This window comes from Cucurbita moschata, unplaced genomic scaffold (assembly GCF_002738365.1).
Source record: "Cucurbita moschata cultivar Rifu unplaced genomic scaffold, Cmos_1.0 Cmo_Scf00019, whole genome shotgun sequence".
In the NCBI taxonomy this organism is placed as follows: Eukaryota; Viridiplantae; Streptophyta; class Magnoliopsida; order Cucurbitales; family Cucurbitaceae; genus Cucurbita; species Cucurbita moschata.
Window position 1 is genome coordinate 1,767,341 of NW_019268535.1, and position 11,113 is coordinate 1,778,453.

The 11,113-nt window shown below is 39.5% G+C and overlaps 2 protein-coding genes and 1 pseudogene across 6 annotated transcripts; 1 reads left to right on the plus strand and 2 right to left on the minus strand.

The window, feature by feature from the left end:
* Positions 1-1,245: 1,245 nt before the first annotated feature.
* Positions 1,246-4,339, minus strand: LOC111456956 (5'-adenylylsulfate reductase 3, chloroplastic-like). The gene is made up of 5 exons (XM_023099036.1): positions 4,195-4,339; positions 3,890-4,045; positions 3,649-3,775; positions 2,254-3,052; positions 1,246-1,851 (listed from the first exon to the last, which is right to left on the minus strand). Exons 1-5 carry the CDS (start codon positions 4,277-4,279, stop codon positions 1,621-1,623), a joined length of 1,398 nt encoding a protein of 465 aa, XP_022954804.1. The 5' UTR covers positions 4,280-4,339; the 3' UTR covers positions 1,246-1,620.
* Positions 4,340-5,459: 1,120 nt separating this feature from the next.
* Positions 5,460-7,888, plus strand: LOC111456962 (annotated as a pseudogene).
* An 814-nt stretch (positions 7,889-8,702) lies between these two features.
* LOC111456961 (autophagy-related protein 8C) lies at positions 8,703-10,968 on the minus strand. 5 transcript variants are annotated; one of them, XM_023099047.1, is made up of 6 exons: positions 10,921-10,968; positions 10,585-10,640; positions 10,027-10,082; positions 9,895-9,947; positions 9,240-9,358; positions 8,703-9,144 (listed from the first exon to the last, which is right to left on the minus strand). In XM_023099047.1, the coding sequence occupies exons 2-6, from the start codon at positions 10,619-10,621 to the stop codon at positions 9,053-9,055; spliced, it is 357 nt and encodes a 118-aa protein (XP_022954815.1). In that variant the 5' UTR covers positions 10,622-10,640; positions 10,921-10,968; the 3' UTR covers positions 8,703-9,052. The 5 variants fall into 5 exon arrangements, with proteins under 5 accessions (XP_022954815.1, XP_022954812.1, XP_022954814.1 ...); XM_023099044.1 differs by having other exon boundaries at positions 10,813-10,938; XM_023099046.1 differs by having other exon boundaries at positions 10,808-10,922.
* Between the last annotated feature and the right edge of the window lie 145 nt (positions 10,969-11,113).

The following is an 11,113-nucleotide window of genomic DNA, read 5'->3' on the forward strand; positions in this document are numbered from 1 at the left end:
TCGTAACTTGTGCAGCACGTTTTAAGTTAAAAAAGAGAGTTTTTAAGTGAATTTTGGTCCAACCACCTGCCTGCCTCACAGTTTTCTTTTACTTGTTGGTGGTGGTGGCTCTCCAAGTCTCAACATGGCAACAAAAAAACACAAAAAGAAATGGTTTGAGAAATAGTTGGTTGAGAAATTGAAAAGAGAAGACGAACTTTTGAATCAATAATTATGATATGGAAATCCCAAAAGAGTTTCTACTTTTTAATCATTCAACGGGAACATAAAAACATGGGAGATTCTCCCTACCTTATGCCATTCTTTGTCACTAACACATGTATTTGGTGGGTGGGTCTTGGCTGGCTGCTGCCTTTTCGGTCTTTCCTTCGGTGTGTGGGCGCTACCGCCTACGTCTTCTCTCGAAAGATTAAATATCAAATCATAATCTAAATATAATGTGTGAGATGTCATATTGGTTGGAGAAGAGCAATAAACATTTCTTATAAGGATGTGAAAACATTTCCCTAGTAGACCCGAATGTTATAAAATCTTGAGTGAAAATCTCAATAGATACCTAAGTTTTAAAATCTTAGAGGAAGCTCCAAAGGGAAAGCCTAGGTAGGACAATAAATGTTAGTAGTGGACTTAGGCGGTTATAAATGGTATTAGAGTAGACATCGGGCGGTGTGTGGACGTTGGCCACCAAGGGGAGTGGATTGTGAGGTCCCTGGTTGGAGAGGGGGACCGAAGCATTTTTTTGTAAAGGTGTAGAAACCTCTATGATGTTAGAAAACCTTAAAAGAGAATCCCGAAAGAAAAAGTCCACAGAGAACAATGTCGATCAACTAGCAGTGGGTTTGGGCTGTGAGTTGGGGGAACGAAACATTTCTTGTAAGGGTGTGAAAACCTCCCCTACGTTTTAAAACTTCCGATGAAAAACCCAAAAGAGAAAGCTCAAATAGGACAACATCGACTAGCAGTGGGCTTGAGCTTTTCTCTTGAGCCTTGTTTAATGAGAGGTTGTTCGAGACTCCATAGGCCTCAAGAGAGGTTTCATAACACCTTGAGGGGAAACCCGAAAAAAAAAGTCCAAAGAGAACAATATTTGTTCAGTGGGCTTGGACCGTTACAATTATCTATTGTTACAATTCTCTATTCTCTAAAGGCTGCTCTATGGTGTACTTGGTTCGTTCATCGACTAATTGAATATATCTTCATTGGGACGGGGTCTTTTACTTTCGAATTAAAGTGAAGTCCTTGTACCATCAAAATATTTAGAAGCCTATGTGTATATTATTAAACTCAGATAAAATATGATTACTACAAGGGTCTCAAGATCAAAGAAATCCTCACACAAAACAAATTTATAATCTCGTTGTGCTTACGCCTTGGACCATTACTACATCATGGTCCTGGGAGCCCTACGGGAAAATTGATATCTATACAAACACATAATCGGATGATTTCGGGACCGGATTCTCTAAAAGCTCCAAAAAGATCCCCAAGCGTTGATTTTGATCTCAACAACTTCCATCGCAGTCGACATATTATTATCCTTCCTCAGACATATATATAAAATCCAACAAAAGACTGGAACCTCTGTGAATTTCCTTTGTTAATGGCTATCACACTGTATCATCATCGAAGGGCATTCACAAAAGCCATCAACGAGTCAACATCCCTCTTCTCAGATGGGTACTTCACTGCTTTAGACGAGTGTTTGGGGAAAAAGAGTACTGTGGGGAAGGATCCTAGCTGCAGCTCTTGTTTGGCGAACTCCTTCTGCTCACCATCGCCTCTGAACTTCCCAACTTTCACTCCATTTCCTGCCAACTTCTCAGCCAATTCCACATATGACCCTTCCATAGCCTGTAGAAATTCATCAAACATTAGCCCTTTTAAGTAGGATGGTGGATTATGTAAAGGCTCAACCTACCCCTAGTAGATATTGTCTCTTTTGAGCTCACAATCCACCCGAATCGATGTGGGATCTCACAATCCACCCCCTTCAGGGCCCAACATCCTTACTGGAACACCGCCTTGTGTCTACCCCTTTTGGGGAAGAGACTCTAGCTCTGATACCATTTGTAACAGCCTAAGCCCATCGCTAGCAGATATTGTCTCTTTAGGAGGAGGGTTTAATTTCAAGGAACGTTGTCTGCTAGGGAGAGGTTTCTACACCTTTATTAAGGGTGTTTCGTTCTCCTCCCCAACCGATGTGGGATCTTGCAGATGATAAGCTGAAACGCTTTTGTGCAAAATGATTCTTACCTGACAGAATTGGCACCAAGGTGTGTAAACAACCACAAGCCAAGGCTCTTTCCTGTTCTCCAGTCTGGCCAAGTTTTCGATTCCGATTCTGTTCAGGTTCACCAAATTTTCGGAGACGAAGATGTCGTTAACTTGGGGAGTTGCATTCACGTGGAGAGCTCCATTTCCATTGCCATTGAGATGTTTAAGATTTCCTTTGTGAAGGCCGCATTCCTTGGCTTTGGAATCCTCCCACCACCATCTTCCTTCTCTTTCGTGCTGCCCAGGGAGGATAGGCCTTGTGCAGGGATCACAGCCAATTGAGACGTATCCTTGAGAATGCAGGGAGTTTACAGGTACATTCATGGTCCGCAAGAAGTTCCATATGTATTTACTATCAAAGTTGGCTACTGGGTTCCACTTAATCAGGCTCCCAATGCCACCATCCAATCCCTCAAAAATAGGATCAACTTCGACAATGGGAATCTCAGACCTAGTTCCAGGAGATTGGTCTTTTCTTTGTCCGGTGATCCATGCTCGGAGCCCCTTTAGAGCCCTCCTCAAAGGCCTCACCTTCCTTACTCGGCAGCACTCCTGGTGGCCATCCTCGTAGAATGAAAACAGCCCTTTGTTCCGAACTAAACCCTGAACTTCAACAGCATCTGGGAACATGTACTCAATGTGGATGCCATAATGTTTCTCCACTGTATCAAAGAATTTGTATGTTTCTGAATTCAGCCTCCCTGTGTCTAGGCTGAATACCCTAAATGGTCGACCAGTCAATCGAGCATATTCAATCAATGCAACATCTTCCGCACCACTGCAGTGGATAATTTTAATTTTTGTTAGATGTTTTTTTCTTGGTAAGGAGCTCAGAAACCAAATACTTTACTAGTAAATTCTTGTCAAGGATGAAAATTATCGACACCCTTTCAAATATTGAAGGAAAACAATCCCGAAAGCTAATATTATTTGTTTATCGTTATGAATATTGATTATGAGTTTCAACAAAAATTATCCAATCTTTACAGAGTTGACACTTTTCTTCCACATTTCCACTGTGTTCGATTATTCTCTACTATTTACAGTTGATCGTAGCAGCTTGAGGAAAATGAAAGAAATGGGAACAGGTGGCGGCAGAGAGAATATCTAGAGACTAGCACAATCCGAAGCAATTACGACGACAGAAAATCAACAAACTCAAATAATTCGAATCTCAATGGTACTTAAAACTTTAAGGAAATGCATGAAAAAGGCAGTTTCCTTGAACGAAAATGGCATATGTGATTAAAGAGGCACCTTACAGATCACAGATTCAACAGCATTACAATTTGGAAGTTTCAGACATTAGACACATGATGTTGGATAACAAAAGCTAAAGACACAATTTAATCAAATGATAGAATAAAAACCTACCTGAACGCGATCGCAATGTCGTTGCCAAATCTCTCCAGGGCCGTGTCCATTATTTCCAGAGGAGAAGCATTTTCGAAGTCTTTGGCTAATCCATCATAGTCTACCGTCTCCGCTTTCTCCTCCACCTCTACAGATCCAACCCGAAAACATCATCATTATCCACACAAGAAACATTTTAACACAGATTTCCAGAAATGAACTCCAAATCGAGGAGATAGGATTAATGAGAAATCAAAATTACCAGCACCAAGAGTATTCGCCGAGAGAGGGACAATCAAATCATTCCGTTTGGATTTCACATTAATAGGCTTCACCGAGCATCCCTTTCGTGAATAATCGACTCCATATGATAAACCGCGCGGCCGATTCAACAGCTGAACAGAAACAATTCGTGGAGCTGCAAATCGAAATGAAATCCACAATTCAGAATTAACATGCAAACGAGAATGAAATTCTTCAAAACATCATTCAAACACAAATAAATTCTAACAAATATCTTCAACTTCGTTTCCTAATGTAAACAAAAAACCAAATTCTGAACAATACCTTTAACCTCAAAGGAAGCGGCAAAATGCTGCAAATTAGAAGCAGAAATTGCAGAAGAAGAAGAAGAAGAAACAGCAAGCGCCATGAAGGACAAAGAATTATTGCTCTCTCTTTCGGTAAATTGTAATTCTCGTCTGCGTTTTTCTTCAACTCCGTAGGTTTAAATAAAAAGAGGTGAAAGATGAAATATGAACCTGGATGAAATACGGGAACAGTGGAATTCTCAACCTTCATCCCACGTGGCATACCCTTATTGGTATGTCAACTCGCCAAGCTCCATTACTCCGCCACGTAGCAATCTTTAAACGAACAGAATGACATCTTACGTGGCGCTGTTTCTATTTTTCTGCGTACAGTTTCTACGGAATTTACGCCTCTAAAATATATTTAATTTTAGATTTGGTAAATAATAGTTTTGTGTAAAAATACGCTTTGCAAAATTAATTTTTTTTAAGAAACTCCGAATTTACTTATGAAATATAAATTTTAAAAAATATTAAATAAATCCTTAAATTGATATAAAATTTCTAATTTTTTCAATTTAGTGTCTAATAAATTATTAATTTATTTAATATTTTAACAATTTACAAAATCAAAAAGTTTATAATTATACCACAAAATTAAATTTTATATTTAATAAATCGATTAATTCATATGGAATATACAAATAGATAGGAGTTCACCACAAAGGAAAGTGTCACTATTTAGAGGTTCGAATCTACCAAAAAAAACTAAATTACAAAATATATCGACTAAATTCGTAACAGCTCAAGCCCATCGCTAGCCAATATTGTCCACTTTGGCCCTTCATTACAGCAAATATTGTCCGCTTTGGCTCGTCGTTATAGCAAATATTGTCAGCTTTGGCCCGTCGTTACAGTAAATATTGTCCGTTTTGGCCCATCGTTACAGTAAATATTGTCCACTTTGGCCCGTCGTTACAGCAAATATTGTCCATTTTAGCCCGTCATTACAGCAAATATTGTCCGCTTTAGCCCGTCATTACAGTAAAGATTTCTACACTCTTATTAAGAATGTCTCACCTAATTTATTTTATTATTTGATTTAAATTCATGACAGTGGAGGAGCTTTTCACCAAAGAACTCTGCATAATTTATTCCATACTAAAAGCCACAAAGAAGGGAGTCTTATGCAAGACAAATCCTACAATAAACAAACACAAGTTGATACCTATTGATTTGTTGATATTGTTCATATATTGTGGTCCAATCAAATATTTAAACTTTAGGATTATCACCTTTTTCATGATCAATACAACTGGTGGTGACACAAGTTCAGAGCAAATGGCAGAGGCTAAACCAGTGGCTGTTGCTCCTGATGCAGATGAGCAGTTGTTGGAATGGCCCATCAAAGATTATCGCCGCTTTCTTCGAGCTGTCTATCGTGTCGGTGATCTCGATCGCACCATCGAGTATGTCTTCTTTAAGCTTACTCTTAAGTTCTTTGGTCTCTCCTTCATGGTAATGTATTTGTCATCTTCAGATTCTATACTGAATGCTTTGGGATGAAACTCCTGAGAATTAGAGATGTCCCAGAAGAGAAATGTACCCGAGCTTTCATGGGGTTTGGTCCCGAGCAATCTTCGTTCGTTCTTGAGCTGAATTACAGTATGTAGCTCTAAGAATCTCTCTGAATCATGTCATGTTCTCAATATAAACCTTTAGCCAATATTCTTTCTTGCATTTTCTCTAAAACGAGTGTGTGCGTTGTTGTGCGATGCTAACGAACCATACAGGTTATAGGGTGACTTCGTATGATATTGGTGCTGGCTTTGGACACTGCCATTGCTACTCAAGATGTGGGTCATTTGGCTCTCTTTTTTCCTGCAAATTGAAGTTAAGAACATTAACATGAACTTTTTGTTGCTTTTCAAGGTCTACAAAATGGTTGAAAATGTCAGAGACAAGGGAGCTGGAGCTGTCGTTAGAGAACCTTTTGAGGTGAAAGGCTTCTCTATTGTGTTGGCCTTTGTGAAAGATCCTGATGGTTACATCTTTGAGCTCATTCAAAGAGGTCCTACTCCTCAGCCACTCTGTCAAGTAATGCTTCGTGTTGGGGATTTAGAACGCTCAATCAACTTCTATGAGAAGGTAAAAGAGTGTTGAAAAATCTCTGTGTCCTGCTGCATCACAGATGGCAAATTTTGCGGTTTTAAGTCGACCCTGTTGGAAGTTCGTGAACTTTTAAAAATGAAGAGGGTGAGATCCTTTATCGGGTTGGGGAGGAGAATGAAATATTTTTTATAAGGGTGTCGAAGAATCTCCCTAGAAGCCGCGTTTTAAAAACCTTGGGGGAAAAGCCCAAAAGGGAAAGTTCAAAGAGGACATTATCTACTAGCGGTGGGGTTGAGCCGTTACAAATGGTATTAGAGCCAGATACTAGATAATATGCCAACAAGAAGGCTGGGTCCCAAAGGGAGTGGACACGAGGTGGTGTGCAAGCAAGGATACTGGGCCCCAAAAAGGGTGGATTGTGAGACTCTATATCGGTTGGAGAGGAGAATGAAATATTCTTTATAAGGGTGTAGAAATCTCTCTTGAGGGAAAGTCCAAAGAGGACAATATCTGCTAGTAGTGGACTTGAGCCGTTACAAGTGGCATCAGAGCCAAACACCGGGCAATGTGACAGCGAGGAGGCTGAGCCCTGAAGGAGAGTGGACACAAGGCAGGGTGTCAGCAAGGACGCTAGACCCCAAGGGAGATGGATTGGAGGGTCCCACATCGATTGGAGAAGGGAACAAGTGTCAGCGAGGATGTTGGGTCCTGAAGGGGGGTTGATTATGAGATCCCACATTGGTTGGGGAGGAGAACAAAACACTCATTATAAGGTGTGGAAACCTCTCCCTAGCAGACAACGTGGGGGAAGCCCGAAAAAAAAAAAAAAAATCTAAAGAGAACAATATCTACTAGCAGTAGGCTTGGACCGAAACAAAGAGAGTTTAAAACAACACCAAATTCACCCACACAAAGACTTTTTCTGAAGAGCTGCTAGAACTTCTAATCCTGAATTTGAATCCATGTCTTTACAGGCACTGGGAATGAGAGTTCTTACCAGAATTGAGAGTCTAGAACACAAGGTGAACTTCCTTTTCACTTTTACATAAAATCCATCAATCATCAGAAATGAAAGCTAATGAAATGCTACACTTTTCAATACACAAACAATCAACTCTGCAGTACGCCATAGCCATGGTGGGGTATGCAGATGAGTTAGAGACCACCGTTCTTGAGCTGACTTACAACCATGGCGTGACACAACATTCAAAGGGAAATGGATATTCCCAGGTCAAAACTTATATCAATGATTAACTTATCCTTTCAAGTTATAGCAGCTGTTCTTGATTAAATGGTTTCAGGTAGCTATTGGGACTGATAATGTAAACAAGAGCGCTGAGGTACTCAATCTGATCATACAAGAACTTGGAGGAAAGATAACCCAACAACCCAGTTTGGATCCTCAAATCAAAGCCAAGATTACAACGTTTCTGGATCCTGATGGGTGGCAGATTGTGAGTTTTCTTTCCTCGAGATCTTCAAATTTACATTGAATTTGTTTATCAAACCATGTTCTTCATTTCTAGGTTCTTGTTGATAATGAAGATTATCAGAAGGAATTGCAGTGAAGGGTATTGATAGTGTAAGCCTACGCAATAAGAGTGTAATAAGAAGAATGTTGGAGTGGTGTACCTGAAATGAAACTCGAAGGAAGAGCATCGGTTGTAGCGAGGGGCCCTGCAATAAATTCTTGTAATCAATCTTATATTCGGTGGTTCAAAAATCAATTTCAGAGGATCGTTTGTTGGGATTGTGTGTCGTTGTGCAATAAATCTCACGAAAAATTCGAAAATTTGGGTTAAGAGTTTTTTTTTTTTTAGCTCAACAACATTAATTGTGATATGTATAATGTGTTAACGATACAATGTGCAGGGCGGGGAGACGTTATATCTTCATCTTTGTTTGAGCATTTGTACAAAGCTCTTGGGAGAAATAGAATTGGAATATCTTCATGTGAGATCCCACGTCTCGGTTCAATGCGGATTCTTTATGACTGTGTAAAAACTTCTCTCTAGTAGAAGTGTTTTAAAACCGTGCTTACGGCTCAAAACAGACAATATCTGATAACGGTGGGTTTAAGGCGTTATAAATGATATTAGAGCTAAGCATCAAGCGGTGTACCAACAAGGACGTTAGACCCCAAATGAGGTAGAACAAAGTATTATCAAAGTTGGGCACAGAGCTATGTGCTAGCAAGGACGTTGGGATCTGAAGGGGTGGATTGTGAGATCCCAACATCGATTGGAGAAGAGAATAGAACATTATTTATAAAGGTGTAAAAACCTCTCCCTAACAGCCGCGATTTAAAATTGTGAGACTGCCGCAATACATAACAGGTCAAAGCAAGCAATATCTGCTACCGGTTATTACACTCCCTCTCATCAGAGAGACCTAATAAGATACCCCTGCTCTTTCTTGTGAATTATCCTTAACTGAACATTAAAACGAGGCAAACGTGGAAATTAATAGTCAGAAACATCTGATGCTTACATGAAATAGACATTAGAATAGAGGAATGGAAACCATGGATTCTCACCACACAAACACCCACATTTCTTTTCACAGTTTGGGCGGGGAAGAACACCATGAAATCCAGAGCCCAACACTTAATGAAGTTCTTAATGAGCAACATGTACTAACATTACTAGTGCCAGTGGAAAGATAGGCCTAAGGTAATCGGAAATAGACAAGAAGCTGAGATAGCTGACATGGGGAAGCAAGCAAGCAAGGAGAATTTACAGCTTTTTAAATTTCATTTACAGACGAAGTATGATTTGAAGTCATCAGAATCCAAAGGTGTTCTCTCCACTGTAAGTCATGTAAAGAAAACCATCTTCATCCTTGTTATCTTCATAGATTGATGACATCAAAGCAGCTGTGACAATACATATATTAGGCAAACACAAACGCATTTCTTCATGCTACACCAAGTGAAATGTACATATTAAAAGAACAAGAAATTCAACTAACCAGTTGGAGGTAGTGTGTTTTGGATAAAGATGAAAATAGCCTTCTCGGAACTAAGCTTAATCCTTTTCCGGACAACATAAACAAACTGCCCAACCGTGAGGTCAGCAGGGACAAGGTACCTAAAGTCATGAAAAGGGTAAAAATATTAAGCGAGTTTAAATTGATGTAACATGAAACCTATTAGTCCAAAAGCACCGTGTAGAGCACCTGACGTCCACAGATCATTTAATTGACACCAACGAGTAAAATCTACTTGTGCTTCAAAACCCCATAGTAACAACAAAGAGTTAGTATAGACAAACTGCCCATCCGATTGTATACAATCCAATGTACTACGAGAATTTTAAACTCCTTTCAAATTATGGTCTTAATATTCCTCCATTATTGGCAAACAGAGCTAGGTACTGTTGCCATCATGTATGTTCTTCCTATCAGCACTAGATTAAAAAGAAACCACAGCATAATATCTGACAATCAGGACTTCAGCATCGACGATTCGTATATTTTGTGGAGATTAAAGAATAAGCCAGCAGCTAATCATAGAAACCAAGTTCTGGAGTTGTAACACAATGAAATGCCTCTCCCCTCAGCTGATTTCAGTTAAGAAGTTCAATTTTAACTGGTTTATACAAAATCAAGTCATTATGGAACTTACTTCTTCTTATCAATGTCAGGAATGTCACTCCTTTCAGCTTTCTCCACAATCACCTGCATTTAAATCACATTAACAGAGAAAATTGGAGTGCAGTAGGTGACGAACACTGATATGAAAGTTTAACATTCTTACGGGAATTCTGTCCGGATATTTCTCCCTGATGCGAGCAGCTTCTGCTTGTCTCCTTTCTATAACATTGGAGGAATAGTTTAAAACAAAGTAAAGACCATGCAAGACTGGAAGGGAAATGAGCGTTTAACTAAATGTGACACTGAAACAATATCAAAAGGAGGCTGAGAGAAAGCGCAGAAATCAATTGACTGGTTTTCAATTAATCCAGGAGACCAAATGTTAGGCAGAAACAAGTTTTCACCAGAAAAAAACCTCTCACATCAAGATTCCAGCGAAAAGAGACGAAAGGAACTTAAAATTACCCCCAATTACACAGTTCAAAGAAGCTCATTCGCAATCATAAGAACAGACCCTAATTAATACCCGACGTGAGTGGCACTAATCACAAAAAACGAATAAAACATCAAGGATTAACCACCCCAAAAGTTAAATTAGAATATCAGAAGGCCAATTAAGTATCAAAAGTACGCGAAAACTGACACGATTCGTCACATAAATTAAATAAACAATAAAGTTCAAGAAATGATCAAAATGGTCAAAATTGTGAAAAAGAAAAACCTAGAGGATGTTCGAGCTTGAACGAGCTTTTGGCCATGGGGAATCTCAAACGATATCTGCGAATTCAAGCATCAGATCAATACAACAGCACAAAATCCAGGTCCAGAAGTCCAATGGAAACAGAATCGAAAACAACAACTGAACAAAACAAAAGAAATTACGAATACACAAGAACAGCAGTTCTGAAAATTACCAAGGAAAAATCGATGAAGATAGTGCCTACAATACCAATTGGCAGAGCTAATTAAACGAAAATGACCAAAGAGACAGGAAGATCAAGCTGTGAGAAGTCGATCGTAAAATAAAGGCCGAACACTTGGAGACGACGAAACGTACCAGAGTTTTCTTCTCGATTCCCCCACGTTAACCCAACACACCCTCTTATCACAGATCAAATTACTTGTATACCAAGCTATGCCACTTAACCGGGCCCGTTTAAATCGGTACTAGGCCCACTCTTTTCAGACCCAATTATAGAGCCCAAATTCTTAACCCAGGCCCAACATTATATAAAGTAGCCCGGCCCAAA